Raw genomic sequence first — 20000 nt, 5'->3', positions numbered from 1 at the left:
CGGAGTTGATAATGTAAATTGGCCACCGTACAGAGATTCTAAAAGCTGACGTTTCGAGCGTTAGCCCTTCGTCAGAGCGAATCCAAGATACCTTGCTGTAGTACTCCTATCGAGGCTTAATCACTCTGCCTTTTAATCATATGCCCATCTTAATGGCAACGGTAAATCATAATTAAAAGAAAAAAAAAGGTCAAATCACATAGAGGTCACAATAAAAATGAACGATATCACATTGATAGGTATAATTATACGTTAATGGTAGTTTCAAGCAGTTTTAAGCAAAACTTTGTCGGAATTTTTTAGGGTAAACGTCCCCCCAATCTCAAAAACAAGCGTTATGACGTCTTCAGTCAAGAAATGTGACGTGACAGACAACTACGAGTGAAATGCATAATTTAAAAAAAGGTTAGGATGCAGAAAGTGGAAGTACATTTAAATGTTCAAGCCTCGATATACTTGGGGAATTGTAAAATGATCTGAGAAATGGTCATACCAACGTTTCGTTCATGTTGCCTATGTCAAATAAGGACTTAATGCAAAAAAAAAAATTGTCCCTTCGTTTTACATAAATCGGCTGTGACTAAACGTGGGACGGCGACGTGGGACTTAGGACGTGGGGACGTGGGGACTCGGGGACGTGGGGACGTAGGGACGTGGGGACGTGGGGACGTGTAGACTCGGGGACGTGTGACCTCGGGGATGTGGGAACGCATTTTTACCATTTGTTTAACAAAATCTTCGTCTGTTGATCGCAACTGCATTGTACCCCGGTTTGAGTTCCTCATTTGTATGATGTGAAACAGAGGTCTAGTAAATATATATAGTATAGTTTATTACTCGTCTTCATAAAAAGGTGACTTTTATTATACTACTATCAAGTTACATAGTGGAGTAATTTATGTATAGCCTTAATTAATTATTCCAGATTAAGATCCATTAGCAATTTATGTAAAAGAAGATGTCTCATGGCGCTTTCTCTTATAAATGTGGTACTAATTAGCTCACAAACTTAATTTTATAATTTATATTCTTGTACATTCATCTCCTTGATTTTCCTGTAAACTTGTCTACCTACTCTTTTTAGTCACGACATGACCCACCCAGATTAGCATCTGCTACCTGTGGGCATGTCCAATTTGTTAACAATACCTTTTAGAAAAATAAAGAACTGGGCCCAGTTCCTCAAAAGCCGATTAACGCTAATCTAAGATTAAAAATTAACCAAGCAGTTTATTTCTCTACTCCCAAATGCTGTTCAACGCAGATTTTCGGCAGAACTTTACATGAGAAGACGTCAATCTTGAAAAACAAATATAAGCAAAAGAAACTTTCACCAAAAAGTTGAAAACGTGAAACAAAAGTTTACGCTAATCCTGGATTAAGTTAATCGGCTTTCGAGGAACCGGGCCCTAAACTGAACTGAACTGAACTGAACTGAATATACCGGATTATGCATATGCTCTCTTTTGAGTTTTTAATCTCTCCCTAGGCCTACTCGGTCTCTTCACTCGTGGACATGGGGTCGGGATTTTGGCGGGAATCTTCGCTGGGTGCGATGCTCCCACGAGGGATTTTGTTATTCAAGGTATTCTGTGACGTTCTTGGAACTTCTTTCCATCGCAAAAAGATGTAAAGTTGCGGGCTTGGATCCTAGCGCCACAGAAGGTATTTTTACTGAGAAATGTCTTGAATATTAACATTAAAATGTCCACTTAACTTAAGCTTTTTTTCAGATTTATTATCGCGCCGTATCGTCGTTGGAGTATTCTTCTAGACTATAAGCTTAAATAGCTTGCCAATTTATACGTTATTCTTAGTTGCTTTTATTGAAGAATGTTTAGTTATTTCTCGATAGTGAGACTTAAAACTCCAACATTCGATCGCCCCACATGAAAATATTTGTGTTCACGAGATGTTTCTGCAACGAGAAGGTCAATTCATCTTTCAAACAATTTAATTTTTATTCAAACGTGCCCATAAGATATATTTCCCCATCCTTTGGGTTGTGGAAAAACATGGAACTTGGAAAAGTGGAACTACGTAATGAACATGCATTCAATACCTCTTTGCCATGTTTTTCTTGCAATTTGCAGAAAGCCCATTTAACGTTGTGCTTCCTCAATAATAATTATTCTTCCAGCCAGTGATTATATAGCTTATATAGCTTGCCAATTTTCAGCAGGTTTTTATACAGGTAATATTAAACACTTAATGATTGGTCCAGAGGGAAACAGTTCATTTTGTTTCCTAAGAATCTCAATGTTTCCCTGAGGCACAGCCGAGGGAAGCAATGAAATTCAAAGGAAACAAAATGAACTGTTTCCCGAGGGACCAGTCATTAAGTGATTTGTTATATAGCACAAAAAGGAAAACTTGCAATGGCAACAACAACGGTGGTTGTTGGTCAACATTCGAGGGTAACATTGCACTTTTACCCTCTGATGTCATAGATTTTGCACTTTTGCACACTCAGAGGCAAGAGTGGAATTCATCCCCTTTTCATTTAAGACAGCTTTTGTGTTGCATTTGTTAGGTGAAATAGGTGATGAAGAAGAGGAGGATAATATGGAACTTTGGAGAAAGGTATCTGAACTAGTCCCACAATGTACCAAGTGAACATAGTACCTTAAAGAATTTCCTGCTACGTCTTGTTAAATATAAACATTCAAAAAAAGGAGTAATGTTCAGATGGTGTGAGTTTTTAATTAATTAATTTTCTGCCAAGAAATAATAACTTTTTTATATTAAGGAAATTATCTTGCCAATTATCTTGGCCCTTTTTTGATAATTTTTTGGTGATTACTGCTTAGTAGTGATGCTCATATAGCTAGAATCCTGGTCCCAGTTGTTCAAAAGGTTGATAATGCTATCCAGTGGATAAATAACTATGCACTGGATAGCGAAAAATTAATGGTTTCACTATGACTAGACTGGATAGTGATTTATCTGGCAGAAAGCGGTATCCATCGTTAAAACAACTGGGGCTTGGTTGAAATACCTCTGCTCCTAGCCAATCAAATTGCAGAATTTTTTCAGGTAGTAGTAAATTATTTTTATTGTTACAATCAGCAGAGGAACAGATCAAACAGCAAGCCTGAGCAAAAAATAAGCAGAGAGTGCAAGGTACGATGCTTACTCCATGTGCTGTAATCGTAAGAGGAATCTGTGACCTTCTTTCAGTAGGAAGAATCTAACACTTTGTTTGCAAATTCTACACTTAAAAGTACTCGAAGTTTTACTGTCTCCCCTTTGCTAAAGTTAATTATAACCCTTTCCTCCTGAGAGTGATTGGCCTTCTAGATTTTACTCTGTTTAACACAATTTTACTTGTCAGTGGGGGCTGCTTAGGGGTGAATAAATAAAAAGAACACAAAGCAGCTTTGAATATGAACAGTGGACGATGGAAAAGGTGATAAAAATTTCTTAACAGTTTTATTCACGTCCTTGGTTACTTGAACAAACTACTGGACCATCATTATTTTGTTTTCCTGAAAGTGACTGAAATTGTCTCTCAAATCAAACAAAGCTCAAAAAGGTCAAGAAACTTAACCCATTGACCCCTGGGAGTGAGACTAATGAACAGATTTTACTGTCTAACGCCAGATGATTTTACTTGTAAGTGGGGCGTCCTAGTAGGGCATTTGAGGTGTCAATGGCTTTTAATTAAGGGTGTTTTCCTTCTTTACTGCAGGGGTCCAAAAGATCTTGCTTCATGGGACAATTATATTAATTTTATTCTCCTGATGCTGGCCTTAGAGCCTCGCTCTGCATGAATTGAATGAACATGCGGTGACCCAGAATTAATCCCAGCCTTGGTTTTGCAAAATTCAATTAGGTCTAGCAGGGTTATCCAGCTTTTACTTGAGCAATGACAGTTTCCCCTTACCTTGTTAAATTGTGGCAGTACTATCTTTTGTGTTTGTGTGATCCACTCTATACTTTGGATGCTACCAGGTATGCAATTGGCCATTTTAATATTGCTGATCAGGTTAAAGAGAACTATTACTTATTTGACATGCAAATCTATTTGGTATTCATTGCCCAAATTTCAGCTATCTACACCATTTTCCAAAGAAAAAAACATCTGGCCAAAGGAAAGGTACTTAAGTAATGTCATAATGTAACTATGATATATTCTTTTTACAAATGGTACTGTATTGAAAAGATTGTCACTGTTAAGAAAGTATTTTTCAAACATTGTTGCAAAGAATCCTATAATAACCCCTTGTGTGATTGAAATTTGAACCCATTAACCCAAGGATTCAAGTACCATTAAGGCCTGGATTGTTTTCTTGCGACAGCTTAAGTTGAATCGAGGGTTTTCAATAACTTTTGAAGTAGATGCCTGGGATAATCAATTTAAGCGGCAGTCACTCTTGTCTTTTACAAGGTTTTGAGTGAAAATCAAGGCGGAGTAGCTGGCGGTGAGAGACAAATTTCTGACAAACAGATGGCGGTTTCCCGCCGTTGACTGGCTCCTAATGAAACCCCTGTTGAATCTTAAACTGGAATAATCTTTTGCTTAGAAAACCCTGTGAATTATCTATTGCTACCAAAGACCTGATGCAGGATTTTCTAGTGGTAGTAGATGAGTCTCCCTGTCCTTTGCAAGACACCCATGAAATTCCTGTTGCAGTACGGCCACAAAATAGAATAGGCCATTTCCAAATTGACTACACCCGCAATCTCAAAATGAATCGCTATCAATTTTTTTAGGGTAATAAGCTCTACTGTTTACATAAATAATGAAAACTAATTTTCAAATGAAAGACTTTGCACTTAGGCTAGTGCTTTTAAAAGATCAAAAATTTTTAAAACTAGTTTGTTTTTTACTTTCCTTTGTTTCAGATTATGATAATGTCTACAAGACAAAGGACAGTACAAAAACAAACTAGTCTGAAAATGTTTTAACCAAGGATAAATTTTAACTACTGACAACATATTCAATATACAAGACTAAGTGTAATATAGTTGTTAATCAATGTGATATTTGTTTTTCAATCAGCACCCCATTGCAGTGTGCTACTGTGGATCCAAAGCATGTTGTTAATGAACTGACTGGTGGCTCCTCCAATAAGAGAAATGCAAGGAAAAAGAGAAACAGAAATGTGAGACTACATGGCAGTTTCGTGTACAACTTATAAACCACCAAATAAGTTAACCAATATAGAGCGAGTTTCAATCGAGTGTCGTAAAACCAAAACCAATGTAATTACTTTGGCCAATAGAAAAGGATGGAGACAATCCAGCAAACCAATCAAAACATGAAGTAATCACATGTAGCCCACACAAAGCACGGGAAAATGTGCACACGCGAGCACTTCTGATTGGTTGAAAAAGTGGCGCGAGAACTTTGAACCAATCACTGAGTGAAGTAATCATAAACCAAAGTAATTACCTAATTACTTTCGACCCCGGGGGGGGGGGGGGGGGGGTACTCCCTTATAAGGGCTTAATGGGGACGTGCGGCCAGCCAGGGTATGTTTTTCGGGATTTTTGTCTTGAACAGGGTATCGAATTTATCATTATTTGTCTTAATCAGGGTATCGATTTATCAATTTTTGTTTAAAACTGGGTTAAATGTCTTAAACACGGTATCAAAAATAGGAATTCTGTCTTAAAATGGGTACGAAAATCAGCGATATTTGTCTTAAACAGGGTCAGGGTATGAGGGGCCGTGTCGCACCTCCCCAACCAAGGACACATCGAGTACCCCCCCCGGGCTTTCGACACTCAATTGAAAACCGCTATATTTTGTACCCATTACTCTTTCCCTTCAAATTGTGAAGGAATGAGAACTTGACAATTTAAATATGATTCCAATAAAACTTGAATTTCTTTCTCAGAAATCAATAAAGCTGGAAAAGCAGCTGGGCAGTCAAGAAATAAACTATGGCAAAACAAATCATATTCAGAAAAAACCTCCAACTTTAGCTGTCAAAGATGATGTAAGTAATGCCACTGTCACACCTGAAACCACAAGAAGACGAGATGATGAAACAGGAAGATTGCCATACAATGCAACTATCACAAGTCCAAGACTGATGTGGCCCTCCAGAGGGAAGGACCCCTTGAGCAGTCAAAGCAGTGCTTTCCAGAGGGTTTGTATGTTATGAACCCATTTATCCCTGAAGGAGCCTCGACATTGATGAATAAAATGACAATTTTGATCACTAACAGAGATTCTAAGTACCACAAATTATTGAAAATAATGCCCAATGACGTGAGATATCGGTGTCCTGTCCATGTTTCACTCCCATGCACTTAGTAATAGTATAATAATAATAGTAATGATGGTGATGATATTATTATCATCATTATTATTATTATTATTATTATTATTATACTATTACTAATGCATGGGAGTGAAAAAAGGACTTTTAGTGTCAAACACTGACAATAATAATGAACTTTATTTATGTGTCAAGTCAGGCTATGTAGCAGGCGGAGATTGAACAAGCGAGCGATAAAGCGGGAGAGCACCTAGGGTGAGGAAAAAATTAGGGAGAAGTGGGGAGGGGGTGAGCGAGAAGGGGGAGGGGTGGGGAGGAAAGGAATCGCCTGCAATCAATCCCAAACATTTTACCGAACTCCCTTCGCCCACGAACGGGGAGCAATAGCACAATTTGATTGGTTAGTAGCCCATCAATCAAAAAGTGACATGAAAAATTTGACATTCGTGCATAATCGACATCCGGAATACAAAACAACAAATAAAATCAAAAATATGACAGAGTCTGTGGAAGCTTTCAAATTTTCTCTTCAGGAAACGTTAAAAGATCTTTCGAAAAACGGTAAACAGATTGATCTCAAACTGAAGCAAAGAGCTGCCATAAAGAGTTTAGTCCATGGACAGGATGTCCTCACAATTTTGCCGACTGGTTTTGGCAAAAGCGCTATCTATCAAATACGTGTGGGAATTAAGGAGATGTCAAAAGGTTGTGCCTGTGTTCTGGTGATCTGTCCGCTTTGAAGCTTGATTGAAGATCAGATAAAGGAGGTGAAATCCATGGGCCTCAAAGTGAATTTATTGCCAGAAGCTTCTCTTACAGATGTGCGAGTGGGTAAATTCCAGAAATGGTTTACCGGAAATTAATGATCATTGGCTCTAATGTGAAAGTTGGTGCCCCAAGGGAATGCGGTCTGTTTGGGGGCATTTGGTAAAACGTCTGGATCTGATTGCAGGCGTTTCCTTCCATCGCCTCACCCCCTCCCCCTACTCCTTTTTTTTTGCAATCTCTCGCAGTTTTCGTCCCCTTCGCGAGCATTTGGAAAAGGAAAGGAAACGGCTGCTATGCAGGCTAGTGTCAAGTGTATTTGGCACTGAGGCAGTAATTGAGTACACTGTACAGAAATCAAGTCAAATTAAATCAACACATGAGAATTGTTGGGTTTTGAGGAGAGGGGAAAACCGGAGTACCCAGAGAAAAACCTCTCAGAGCAGAGTAGAGGACCTACAAATTTGAAACTCAACCCAGATATGATACTGAGTCTGGGAATTGAACCCGGCCCTCCAATAAAACCTTGGTTGTTCAATAACAAAGCTTAATTGCTATCCAAACATTAAGGCCACTCAAATCAAGCATGTCCCTTTCTGGTGGATAGCCATAATCTGTCCTCCAAAAACTTGGGTTCTGTATGTAATTTTCCAGAAATTTTGTTGTTAAACACGTACTGTCTATTATTTTTTTCCAAACCTGATTGGTTTGCATTTCAAAACAACAACATTCTACAATCATTTAACTCTCGGTTCAGTTTTATGGCCTTTGTATCAAGGGCAAGGATAAAAAAGGACCCAGTTTCCTTGGTGGGAGTAGATCACATGGCAAGACAAACCCTGAGAATACTTAGAGCACCGATTTTTTTTTTTTTTTTGGCTTACATGGTATGCTCTGATAGTAGTGGCCTGTGAGCAAGTGTGCCTTTTCAATGTTTTGGCTGTGCAAAAAATGGGACAAGACAAATTGTTTCCTTATTTCCTTCCCCTCCCTCATCTTTTTTATCTTGTCCCACTTTTTCTTGCCACCAGAACATCGAAATTCGTGCATGTTCCCCTGCAGAAATGCTTGTTATGCATGCTAAATAAGTACAAAAATGATAGTTTTACAATAAAAGCCATCATACTTGGCCAATACAGGCTTTTAAAATTTTTTATTCTCTTTTGAATAGAGTGGAATACAATCTTTTGAAAACCCTCTAACAAATTTTACAACCAGAAAAGGATACAGTGCAAACATTTGGCAAAAGAGGCAAGAGAAACAACAGTTCCTGGCTGAACTTCGACCTTTTAATCAGGTTGACGAGGAGATGCAGCTGGAAATGGCCCTGGAGCTGAGTAAACAGCAGGCAGAAATTGATGCACAACAAAGGTGAGATTTTCATTGTAATAAAACTGAATATCTTAAGAGTAATAGTTATTAAGGGGTTCATCTGGCAGGGAGATTGCTTCTTTCTCATTCTTCTCTGCAATTGGACGTGAAGCATATTTTGTATTGGGGAAGGGGAAGGGGGGGGGGGGGGGGTTGGGGGGAGACAAGCAAGTGCCAGAAGGACCAACTTGTAAGAAGTTCTGGGGGAATTCTCTGCCAGAAAATGTTGAAAACTCGAAGCTCAGAAATGCTACTTTCAGCATTCTCAACGAGATATCAAAAGAATACACATGGATCAACCGTAAAATAACAGATGTTTTACTTCTTATAAGTTACTTGATAAATTTATAACCTAATACATATTATCCCAGCCTTATGTATATTCCGTCCTTAAATCTGTTTGTCTAAATGCTGTGCTCATTTTGTTTTGTTTTGTTTTACCTTCTGTTAGTTTTCTTGTTTTATGTTTTACTGTTTTGTTAAATTTTTATAATTTATTTTTTGCTTGAAATTTGTGGCTCTGCTGTCCCTGGTAAGGCCAGTTACCCTTTCAGTTATCCATCGTCTACAAGTGAGTAGCATGAGGTCTCAGTGTGCATACGGGAGCCACCTACACCATAAAAAAATGACAAAATGATATGTTATGTACTGGTCTTGGTCAGTCCGTATAGGAAAAGACTGTGCCCTCAGTCTTAGTTACAGCCCCAAGGTTTATGTACTAAAGACAATGGGCACAATTTTATTTTTCTATATTATATGGAAAATCTACTCACCCAAAAGTGGTTTTCAGAGAGGTCCTGTATCCCGTCGAATTGGAATTTAAAGGTGTTGGTTTTTTTTGGGATGGGGAAAACCAGAGAACCCAGAGAAAAACCTCTCAGCAGAGTAAAGAACCAACCCGAACTTAACCCACATATGGCCACGAATCCGGAATCGAACACGGGCCACATTGCTGGGAGGAGAGTGCTACAACCACTACGCCATCCCACAATGTAGCTTACATATGCATGTTGACTTTGGTCTTTGACAGAGAAATCTATATCTTGGAGAAACAAATGGAGGAGACACTTCATTTTGAGAGGGAACTTCAACTCAAGACTTCCCAGAACACAGAAAGGAGGTGTATGGCTTCAGCAACAGAAACCAACTCCACCTCTTCAGTTATAGAAGATGAAAGTTTTCCACCTCTTCCAGTTTGCAAAAAATATAAACAAGAATCTAAAGGAGATGAGTCCATGATAGGATTAAGTTGTGAAGGGGGATTGGATGGCTCTTCTTGTGATAATGATGATACTAAACTCTCAAAGGGGAACCTGCTCAAATGTGATGGTGTTTCAGAGGGATATGCATTTAAAATGTTGCCAAGTAACAGTGATGTTGGCAAGGGAGATAATATAACAATGCCAAAGTTGGGGACGCAGTTGCCTCGCCCTCCAAAAGAGTGGAAAACGGAAATACCCATCTCCTGTCGCTATGGAAAGAACTGTTGCTTGGGAAAGAGATGCAAGTATTCTCATCCATCTTCCAATGATACCAGAAAGAGATGCATGCCATTTCAGGAAACAGCTTCTCAAGATCCCGAGGCACTTAGTAACATTGAGCATACCCTTGAAAGAAAACCAAAGGACATGACAATAATTGTATCATCTGATACTCTGAGAAAAGGCAACACTGCATGTGTAGACAGAACATTTAGCTCTGACCCTGATGAATCAGGAACAAAGCAATCAAAACAATGTAAAGAAGATGAAAAAGGTGCAAACCAGATTGAAGAAAGTGAGACTGTAGAGAAAAAAGCAGTTTACCAGAAATTTACAGGAGATGCATCCTCATCACTACAAGAAGAAAAGGAATCAAAGAAAACTGACCTTTGTGGTTGTATTGATCCTGTCATTGGGGAATCAGACACCTCAAGTGAAGATTGTTTGTTATATGAAAAGAAAGACACTTGGAAAGAGGAAAAAGGTGCTTCCATTACTACCCCAAAGGGAGAGTCTGCATTTCCCATCAATTCACAGCTTTTCAATGCTTTAAATCCAGCATCTCCAACTGTTTGTCATGTTACTGATCCAATACATGGTGTCAGAGCCATGAATCAGGCAACCAATACTGTATTACAGCCAACCAACCTGCCAGTTGATGTTACTTCCTTAAATCGTTCAGCAAATTCCATCCCCCAACTTGACTTTGCATCATCTGCATTAAGCTTGAAACATGCAACACAAATCACTAAACCAGAAAATGATATCAAGGAACTACCAAAGACAGTTGATGACACACCCCCAAACTCCACATTTTGTCAAGGCTCTGGAAACTCAGCTCAACATGCAAGCACATCTGTTATACCCAAACCACTTGCTGGTGTAGAAACGTTTTCAGCACCACCAGGTTTTCCATCTCTTTCATTTTTTCCTTTTCTTGATCCAGCAGTAAACACTGGCTTTAATCAGACTGTCACAGCAACCCTGATGGCACCAGGTTCTGTGGGTGCAATGTTAACTCCAATGATGCTCATGCCCTGTAATCTTCATGTTCAAGGAGAAGCATCGGTTCCACCATGTTTTACCGTACTGACGGAATTGGGAAAGCAAAACGAAGCATTGCATCCATGCGAGAGATTTCAAACAGGCCTTGCTTCTAGCCATCAATCTGCACCACCAGGTATGCCTCCACTGAATGAGTCAGTTGCTTTAGGGAGAGATAAACAGCAGTTGTATCAAGGAGCAATAACTGCAAATCCTAAATCAAAAGCCCTTGTCGAGGTGAATGGTATGTTAGGGATGTCAACTGGAACAGGTGCTATGCTGCATTCACAGACAGGGCTCACTGGTCCTTCAGCAGCAGTTCCCAGCCCTCAGATTCCAATGGGTGGATTTTCCAGAGCAGCACTGGGTTCTAACATGTTGGGAACAGTCACTTATTCTCGGTCATCTGCATCACTGAACATGTTCAACTTAAGATATCCCTTTCCATTCATCAACCCTCAAGCACTTGGAAATACAAACACAGAAATGACTTCAATGGTAGTACCAGATTCAACCCCACAAGAGAGCTGCCAAAGTGCAAGATCAGATGAACTACAAAGCCCAAGGACAAAAGTAAAAAACCCAGCAGATGCAAAGATCCATGACACTGGAGTTGAAAAAGGTCCTACTGGTGTTAGCACAAAGGCCCCTTTATTAAGAAGACCAGCAACAAGTGAGTGTTATCCATAATTTAACCTCAGAAGCACCAATAGGGATAACCATGATTTAACATACTGAAACACAAAAGGCATGGGAAAAAAGAAACTGATCACCTAAACCCACTGACTCCTAACCCCCCCCCCCCCCCCCACCCCACCCCACTCACATGTAAATCGTCTGGCATCAGACAAAGTAAAATCTATTAAGTCTCACTCCAAGGAGTCAATGGATCAAGGTAAGGTTACCTCCACTCCCACCAAAGAATACTCAGAGCAAAATAAATGCAAACTAATGAACTGTGAAACGTTTTTTACAATTTCCATGTTGCAAAAGTTCTCATGTCTGAAACTGATTAACAAACTCACTGGTTGACAAAAATAACGGTTGCACTGAAAATGGTACAACTGCTTTCCACTCCAAATAATTATACAAGCTTTTTACTCAAACATAGAATACAATAATTATTAATTTACTTTAATTTGCTGGCTTGTTTTGTTTGGGTGATTTAATGGGTCCATTTGGTTTTCGTTGCAGTGCCAAAGGTCATCCAGCATCAACCAACATTGTAAACTGAGCTCAGCCCTTGTGAACTTTGCTTTGAATCTATGCTGATAGTACTTAAGGCATTTGCATGCACATTTAAGTGAGAACATGCTGTAGATGCAGTGGATCTGCTTGCCCTGTATGTTGTTATAGTGTATCAGGATAGGAAGGTATTTGACGTCATCTATGGACTCCAATGTTAAAACTCTTGAAGGGCAAACAAAATAGGAAACAAATGGTGGCTTTCTGCGAAATGGACATTTGATACAAATGAGTACGCTAATTTCTGTTATTAATTTATTGTTTGTGTTCAATATTTGAGTTTTGTTAAAAAAAGGTATGAAAATATATGTTTTGGTAATCAATACAAATGTTTTCCGGTTGTTTCATAGAAGTCATCTCTAGACTTTGTTCCATCTTTATGGCAGAAGTAAAAATTATATCACTATAGTTTATAACAAGCAAGGAGAAAGAATAAAATAAATTAGTTATCTGAAATGCCACATTGTTTCTTTTCTCTTTAATTTAATTAAGACAGCTTTGAACCAGGTTGGATTCCTTTTCAAACCCAGCACCTAGGATCCGGCTTAGATGTCATGGAAGAAATTCATGCTAACTCTGAACCACATAAATGTGATCTAAACAAGTTCCAATTCTTGAGATTTAATAGAGTGTGAATCTTGGAGAAAGAGGAAATCTCTCCAGTTTTGTACTAATCCTTTGTTGTATTGATGCTCCCACAATACTTTCCAAAATGGTTTGTTTCTAGATGATCTTCTCCACTCATCGCCAGTCAGATTGAAGCTGATAAATAGTAGCTGTTGTAAGAGAAGTGAACTCATTCCAAAAATGAACATAACTGCATACCATGAAGCGACAAACACAACAGATGACCTACAATATAATAAACAGCATGTCAAATTGGGAAACAGTGATATAATGAGCAAAAAGTAAAATTTGGAGGATAGAGAATATAGAGGAGCTAATAATAATAATAATAATAATAATAATAATACCCATACTGTTTTCGATGACAGGTGGGAGTATTTCACTTCTTTGATTCATAGCATAGCAGCATAAATGAAAAAGAATAAGAGTTACTATCCCAAAAATGAGACATGTTATTGCAGTGCTCGATCTGTCCATAACAGAGAACCCCACTGAATGACTAGAAATCTGACAATGTGCAAAATATTTGCTAGCATGTCATGCAGTCTGTTTTGCCTGCAGTACCTTTAAAATCCAGGAAAAAAATGTCAGTTCAAGAATACCAGTATGCAATATATACTTAAGCCATTTCTCTGGGTTGTAGTGGTAAATGTGTGGTTGGAATTCGGTTCAAACCCACTAAAGCTCCCTTTTGATTTTTGAATTACTTTTATAAAGAAATCCTTTACATGTACAATATCACTTTTCTGCTCTCGCACTCTTTGAAATTTGACCCCCATATGTTCATAAAAATAAAACAGTTAAATCACTGACACACAATATCAACTTCCAATCAAGACACATTCTCAAATTCACAATCTACGGGCATAAAGTGCACCACCCAAAACCATCCCTTCCAAATAAATTGGCAAGATCACACTAACTAATGAGTTAAATTACCAGTTAATGGCATCTTAATTGCTACTCCACATTTCACCCACCTGGATTTTGAATACACATTAGAGCAATCCATGTGGAGAATCGTGACATCCCATACATCACAGATGCTAGCAAAAGAAAGGTTAACTCCCCACAAGCCAGTGATGATCATTACAATAATAGCACCAAGAAATGAGACATGATTGTGCTGTCCAATGCAGCAGTTTGTCCTACAATAAAAGTTGGATGATTGAAGAGTTGGCCAATGATGTGACACTTGTATCATCATATATCATATCCAATAATATACATGAAAAAATTACTCAATTCTGATTGGCTGAGGGCAGTGCAGTTCTAGTGTAACACAGTGCGAACAAGTTGAATACCAGAGCAAATTACACATCGAAATTCTGGAAAATGATTGGCTAATAAACATTTAGGGTTTGTTCAGAACCTAGATGGTGCAACTAACTTTTTCCCCTGATTGCGTGATATACATGCATTTCCTTCTGTTTAACCATCATTTTTTTTTCATTTATGTTATTAATAAGTAATCACATGATTTTTCTTGTACAATTTGGAATAAATAAGCACTTCTTCAGAGACTACAAATTGCACCTGCCCTACCGGCTTGTGCAATTTTGGTTGTCTTTGAAAAAGTTTACTCCTGCTTATTTAATCCAAATTACACTTGAAATCATGTGATTACCCATACATATCTTTATTTACCCTCAGATTTTAGAGTAACTTGATGTAGCTAGTTTCTCCAAGCATTTACCCTCCGAACCATGATACACCACAGAAGACAGACCACAACACCGGGAACTACATGCCCTACTAATTGTGAGTAGTGTGTGTTCTTTTACTTCCCACAGGGTTATGAACATTGAAGGGTTGTGAGATGGAGCTTACAGTTTATTGTTCTTATCCACATGTATCCTTAATTAAGTGACAACAGGCAGTGACTTACCAAACACAATGATGGTCGGATCTTGGAACACAATAACCACAAGTCCTATGAATTAATTAAAGAAATAATTCTTCGTGACCCCAGCTTCAAAAAATGGAATTTACAACTATGAAAGTGGGATGCCTCTGAGGTGAGAGCACTTGCCTCCCACCAATGTTCCCGCTGAGGTTTCCTATTGGATCACTGTCTGTGCTGCCTATTAATGTTATTTTTCTGTTAAATAGTAACACCTTCACTGACAAAGATAATACAAAATTGCCTTGGAATGCAAGGAGGTTCCTTCTGTTTTCTTCCTTGCCGACCTCATCCCCACTACTTCTGCAGCGCAATATTAGCTAAGATATATAATGCAGGTAGCTACTGGTAAATATTCAAGAAATGAAGTTAGTTTCACCTCTATTACAGGGTCTGAATCAACCCATTGACCTTAAGGGCCCACAGACGGATTTTTCGTGTGTTGCTAAGGAAGTGAAATGTTACTTCCGGTAAGTGACGTCATCATAAAACCCACTCACAAGCAAAAGTCACTGCACAAACTATTGTTTCCATCGAAGGTTTTTCCTCGCACTCGATCTCAGACCAACTGCGCATGCGTAAACAAACTGACTTCCGGTTTGAGAAAAAGCTAAATTTCCGGCAGTCTTTAAAATTGAATTTTTTTTTAAACATGGTACGTTTCACCCTGAAATACAGAATACAGCTAAGCATTGATTTTTTTCAAATCCTCTTTTTTGAAAAAGTTATGGGTATTTAAGTATCTTTTGTCTTTAAAAAGAACATTTTTCAAAATAAAAGGAAAACCATGCTTGGCTGGATGCAAAAACGAATACAAATTATCAAACCATTGATTAAATACCCAAATTGCGTAGCACTGACAGAGACAAATTTAGAGTTTTCTTTTATTGGTCCCGTGACCATGGGCATGGCATGATGACGTCATATTTTGGGTCATTGGCTTACAAAAGTTGGAAACTGACCAAAATAATGCAAAATTCTCTCAAATTACTTAAACATTACATCCCTAGCAACGCACCCCCAACAAAAAAATGTCATTGGGCCCTTAACTCTGTGTAACATCAGACGATTTTACTCGTCAGTGGTGGGAGGCGGTTCAGGAGTCAATAAAGAGATTAAGCATCACATTTACGGCAAACGTTGGACTAAAATTTGCGTTTTGCCAAAAAATGGAAGAAACTTGTTTGAAATGAGCTCAATTCTGGCGTGGAATAGCAGCAGGTATCAAATACCTTTTCAAAAGAGAGAAATGAGTTAGAATAACATAATTTTCATGCTTTTATGAACTGCACACTGGTGGCCAAGTTCGTTGAGCACCGGGCTTCCATGCGGGAGGTTGTGAGTTTGACTCTGGCTGGACCAACACTCAGGGTCTTAAAACAACTGAGGAGAAAGTGCTGCCTTTGTAATTACATCCACAAATGGTTAGACTTTCAAGTCTTCTCGGATAAGGCCCCGTCTCACAAAAATTAATATCTTCCATGTGCATTAGTTCCCTGTGGGACGTTAAAGAACCCACACACTATTCGAGAAGAGAAGGGGATGAAATTCCGGGTGTTCAATGAGGTTGTCCTCTGTGAGTGTATGGCTGGGTGGGTATAGCAGGTCCACATCAGCTGAATAGCTGCCAAAACTTCAACCTGCTCAAACAAATCACAAAAAAACAAAAACAAGCAGCATCCCATCCTTTTGTGTTTGCCGTTTCGCGTTAACATGATGCTCAATCTCTCTAATGGGTTAACAACCTCTACATCCACTCATGGCCACTTCACTTTTTCTTGTGCACTTGCCAGGTGGTTTACTAGGGGTCATGCACTAGGGACACTGAAAAACACAGCCTGCGAACTGTGCAGACCGTCTGTAACCTCTAACCTCTAACCCTAACCCTAACCCTAACCGTAGCCTGAATTAGGCCTAAATAACATTCGGTTAGCCTAATTAGGCCTAAATAACATTCAGGTTAGCCTGCTTATGGTTAGCTCTCAATAATAGTGAGGGTAACGCCATATTTTGCCCCTGGTCTGCACAGTCTGCGTTTTGGGGTGACCGCACGCACTAGGTTAATCGCCCCAGCTGTGCCTATTATTTTGCAAAATCTTTGCCCAGTTTTCTTCGTCTTTTTCAGATTATCTTCTTACAATGTATGCCAAAAACACAAAAAATGCCCAGCTGCCAAACTCTGGTGACCTGAGAAAAATGTTAATGAAACTCTTTACATGGTTGACTGAATCTGGGGAACTGCGCGCCTCTGATGAACTGCTAGAAGTCAACCTGCAACTCCCAAGGAGAAGGATCTTCAATTCCAATTTTCTTAGGAAGATTTAAAAATATAATACCTACCTACAGTGTTTTGACCTAATAAAGGGTCCCTCAGTACAAAAACAGCATGTCAGGTCGTTGACGTCTTTGCCTTTTTGTAAATGCATGTATTTTGAACCCAGCGTATGCCTATTGAGGAAACTTCTTGAAATAACAACACGCAGGTACAATAATAACACAACAACAAACCCAGAAGAAATGACGGCAGAATGATTGTAAGGATAGTGAGGTGAAACGTAAATCAGATAACAAGCAAAGGTACCCACTAGAGAAGATAAAACCCAGCTTACAAAGAACCACGTCCTTTTCCGTTGATTCAGAACGTAGATGTAATAAGTAAGGATGAACAAAGGGACGTAGAAAAACGCAAGAACAGTGTATAACAGACCATAACAAGCAAAATACAGAGAAACTGGTAAAAACAAAAGAGGGACAACAGCATCCAATTTCACTTTGCGAGCTCCAGAAAACCATGGAATACGAATGCGATCGGAAATATCCAAACAAATTTGATTGCACTCTTCCCCTGAGACTCTATTTCCTTTAAAACACTGGTCCACGGCCTTATCAAGTTCATCGCACTCACAACAGAACGCAAGCATATGTGTTCTCTGTCCTTTTACGTTGCGGAACTCACAACAACACAAATAGGATGAGCCCGATGATGCCATTCTTAAATGGCAACAATCAAGTCTTAAATGAATTTTCCTATTTCCTTAATTATGCATTGTTACAACCATCACAAGTTTGGAGGAAAACCCACAAACAACACGACTCATCTGAGGCCATTATTTTGGATACTTGCCATCCGACATTTTTTGTTGGGATAGTACCTGGTGTAAGACCTAACGATTAGTCTCGTTCCCAGAGCTACCTCCAAGGAAAGGAGGAAGAGAGACCCTGGGAACGAGATTGCCCAGACGACCCATTGAAAAACCTAAAGTGATACTAACCCCACCCCCCGACAGTGATTTGAGTGAATCCTTTCTCATCTAAACGGCTTTGCAAGCATTTTGTGAGTTTTTAAACATTCTATGCACGATAATTTACTCCATGGAAAAAAAAAATTGTTCTATCACAACACAATTTCAAAAATTTTCCAGTCAGTTTCAGTTTTAACGTTTTAAATTTAACTGCCCAAATGTTATTGTCTGACTTGGGTGGCAGGTACAAAACACAGGTCACAGGTCATTGTTTTACCAATACAGAAAGAATCCTTAACATTCATTAAAGCTAACCTTTGGCTTAATTAGACCTAAACAAAGAGTTTTTAGGCCTAATGTTAGCATTTCATTGGTAAACAGTTAGAATTGTTTCTGTATTGGTTAAACAGAGACCTGTGACCTGTGTTTTGTACCTGCCAAGCTAAGGGCGCTTTCATTTGCCAGAACTGGCCAGCCAGACCTCGTTGTGTCAGTTTGCAAAAGTAAATGCAACAATTTGAAGGAATACTTCCGTGATCATCACTCACATTATTTTGGAGGAGAATGTATCATCATCCTCTGTGTTAATTAGAAGGTTTTGATAGAAACCTCACTGTAAATTCCAACTAATTAGCTTGAGAGCAGCATCATTAACATAAGAAAAGCAGGGAGGTCTGTATCATAACAAGGTCAACTCCAGCCTCAATTTCATTTAAAGGCCAGTTCACTAAGCACATAACTGTAAAAAGGTCTACTGTGGACAAAAAGAGCAGAAACTGTCCCTATTTCTCAAACTTGGAAAAAAGGTCAAGAATGCCCCCCCCCCCCCCCCCAAAGGCCAATGTTGTTTAGGAAGATGGGGAAATAACCCATCCATGCCTAAACATTCTTTTCTTCTTTGGAAGGGGGTAGGTGCCCACTGGGGAGGGGAGGAGGCCGTAACATCGAGATTTACTGCACCCAACAAAAGCCATTCTTAGGGGTCGGACAAGGAAGTTCAGAATGTCTGAACAATTTTTTTTGTCCAGGATTGCAGCCTTCAATGTGATGATTTTGTGGCATAGAGGGAAGGAAGGGATGCAAAGATAAGGCATAAAATGAACTCCACAGTACAGTACTCTTGACAATCAATGCTTTCGTGTTTTTCTCTTAGCAGAATGCTGACAAGAAGAGTACAAGAGTAGGTTATTATAAATTTTACACGTAAAAGAGGAAGGAAATAAAATTGCTTAAATTTACAAGCCCATAAAATTCTATACAGACTGAAATTATAACTGAAGCCTTTTTCTATAGCCAAGCAGTATGTGGCCTTTGGTATTAAGTTAAGATGAACATATTTTACATTATTTAAATATTAATTTTGGTACTGTCAGTTAAATATACTATCCAGTACCACTTGTTCACGTGTAATAGGAATGATTTGTTTCAATTCTATTCCTTTAACTTTCATCACTTATTTATGGTGCCTCCAAACTTTAATACAAAAAGTGTAGAATCTTTAAAATTCTTGCTTTTTCCCAAAGTAGTTATTTAAATTGCAAAATAAAACCTGTTTTCATAGTCCTAAAACAGCTTCCTCTGTCAGTGTTAAACAAGAAAAGCCAGCTACAACTGAGAAAAACGTTGACAAAACAAAATCCAAGAAAACGATACCTTAAATTTTATTTAATAAATAGCACGAAAACTAGTTGGAGACTCATTATGGGATAGGATTCCCACTGGCTTTACTTGCAAGCATCAAATACTGCTCCTTGATCTAATGTTGCAAAACAAGTGAGTTACTGCCATATTAATAGAAAAGATTTTTACATGTAAGGTTTCCGAAACTAAAACTTTAAGACTTGACAGAAAGGCAAACCCGTGCTCTCTCAAAATACATACTAAAACATCTCCCTTGTATGGTTTCATTTGTCACGTTATTTACAAAAAAAATCTGCACCTCTTTCTTTTTACAAAGAAAAAACTCGAAAGAAAGTTATATGAACACAAGTTTTCATTCATTCTATTACACCAAACAGTTCTCATTTATGAGACTGGTGCAGACACAGAGGCCACAGCTCCATCAACAACTGCAGGACCTGGATTTGAT

The 20000-nt window shown here is 38.7% G+C and overlaps 3 protein-coding genes across 4 annotated transcripts in view; 1 reads left to right on the top strand and 2 right to left on the bottom strand.

The window, feature by feature from the left end:
• Positions 1-984: 984 nt before the first annotated feature.
• On the top strand, positions 985-11718 carry LOC137981883 (uncharacterized). The gene is made up of 9 exons (XM_068828920.1): positions 985-989; positions 1490-1665; positions 2534-2583; positions 3070-3123; positions 4053-4099; positions 5006-5108; positions 5847-6101; positions 8170-8369; positions 9400-11718. The coding sequence occupies exons 1-9, from the start codon at positions 985-987 to the stop codon at positions 11582-11584; spliced, it is 3075 nt and encodes a 1024-aa protein (XP_068685021.1). The 3' UTR covers positions 11585-11718.
• A 130-nt stretch (positions 11719-11848) lies between these two features.
• Positions 11849-17827, bottom strand: LOC137983071 (palmitoyltransferase ZDHHC23-B-like). Of its 2 annotated transcripts, XM_068830247.1 has the most exons (4): positions 17010-17827; positions 14655-14699; positions 13747-13914; positions 11849-12991 (listed from the first exon to the last, which is right to left on the bottom strand). In XM_068830247.1, the coding sequence occupies exons 1-4, from the start codon at positions 17657-17659 to the stop codon at positions 12736-12738; spliced, it is 1119 nt and encodes a 372-aa protein (XP_068686348.1). In that variant the 5' UTR covers positions 17660-17827; the 3' UTR covers positions 11849-12735. The 2 variants fall into 2 exon arrangements, with proteins under 2 accessions (XP_068686348.1, XP_068686349.1); XM_068830248.1 differs by lacking the exon at positions 14655-14699.
• A 1194-nt stretch (positions 17828-19021) lies between these two features.
• The window catches only part of LOC137982067 (glycogen synthase kinase-3 beta-like), a 9944-nt gene continuing 8965 nt past the window's right edge, over positions 19022-20000 (bottom strand). Inside the window, exon 9 of the mRNA XM_068829093.1 lies at positions 19022-20000. This exon is cut by the window's right edge and continues 94 nt beyond it. Within this exon, the coding sequence (XP_068685194.1) occupies positions 19937-20000 (64 nt within the window). The 3' untranslated portion in view covers positions 19022-19936.

This window comes from Montipora foliosa, chromosome 13, assembly GCF_036669935.1.
Source record: "Montipora foliosa isolate CH-2021 chromosome 13, ASM3666993v2, whole genome shotgun sequence".
NCBI classification, from domain to species: domain Eukaryota; kingdom Metazoa; phylum Cnidaria; class Anthozoa; order Scleractinia; family Acroporidae; genus Montipora; species Montipora foliosa.
Note: the sequence above shows the minus strand (reverse complement) of the source record. Positions and strands in the feature narration are given on the sequence as shown.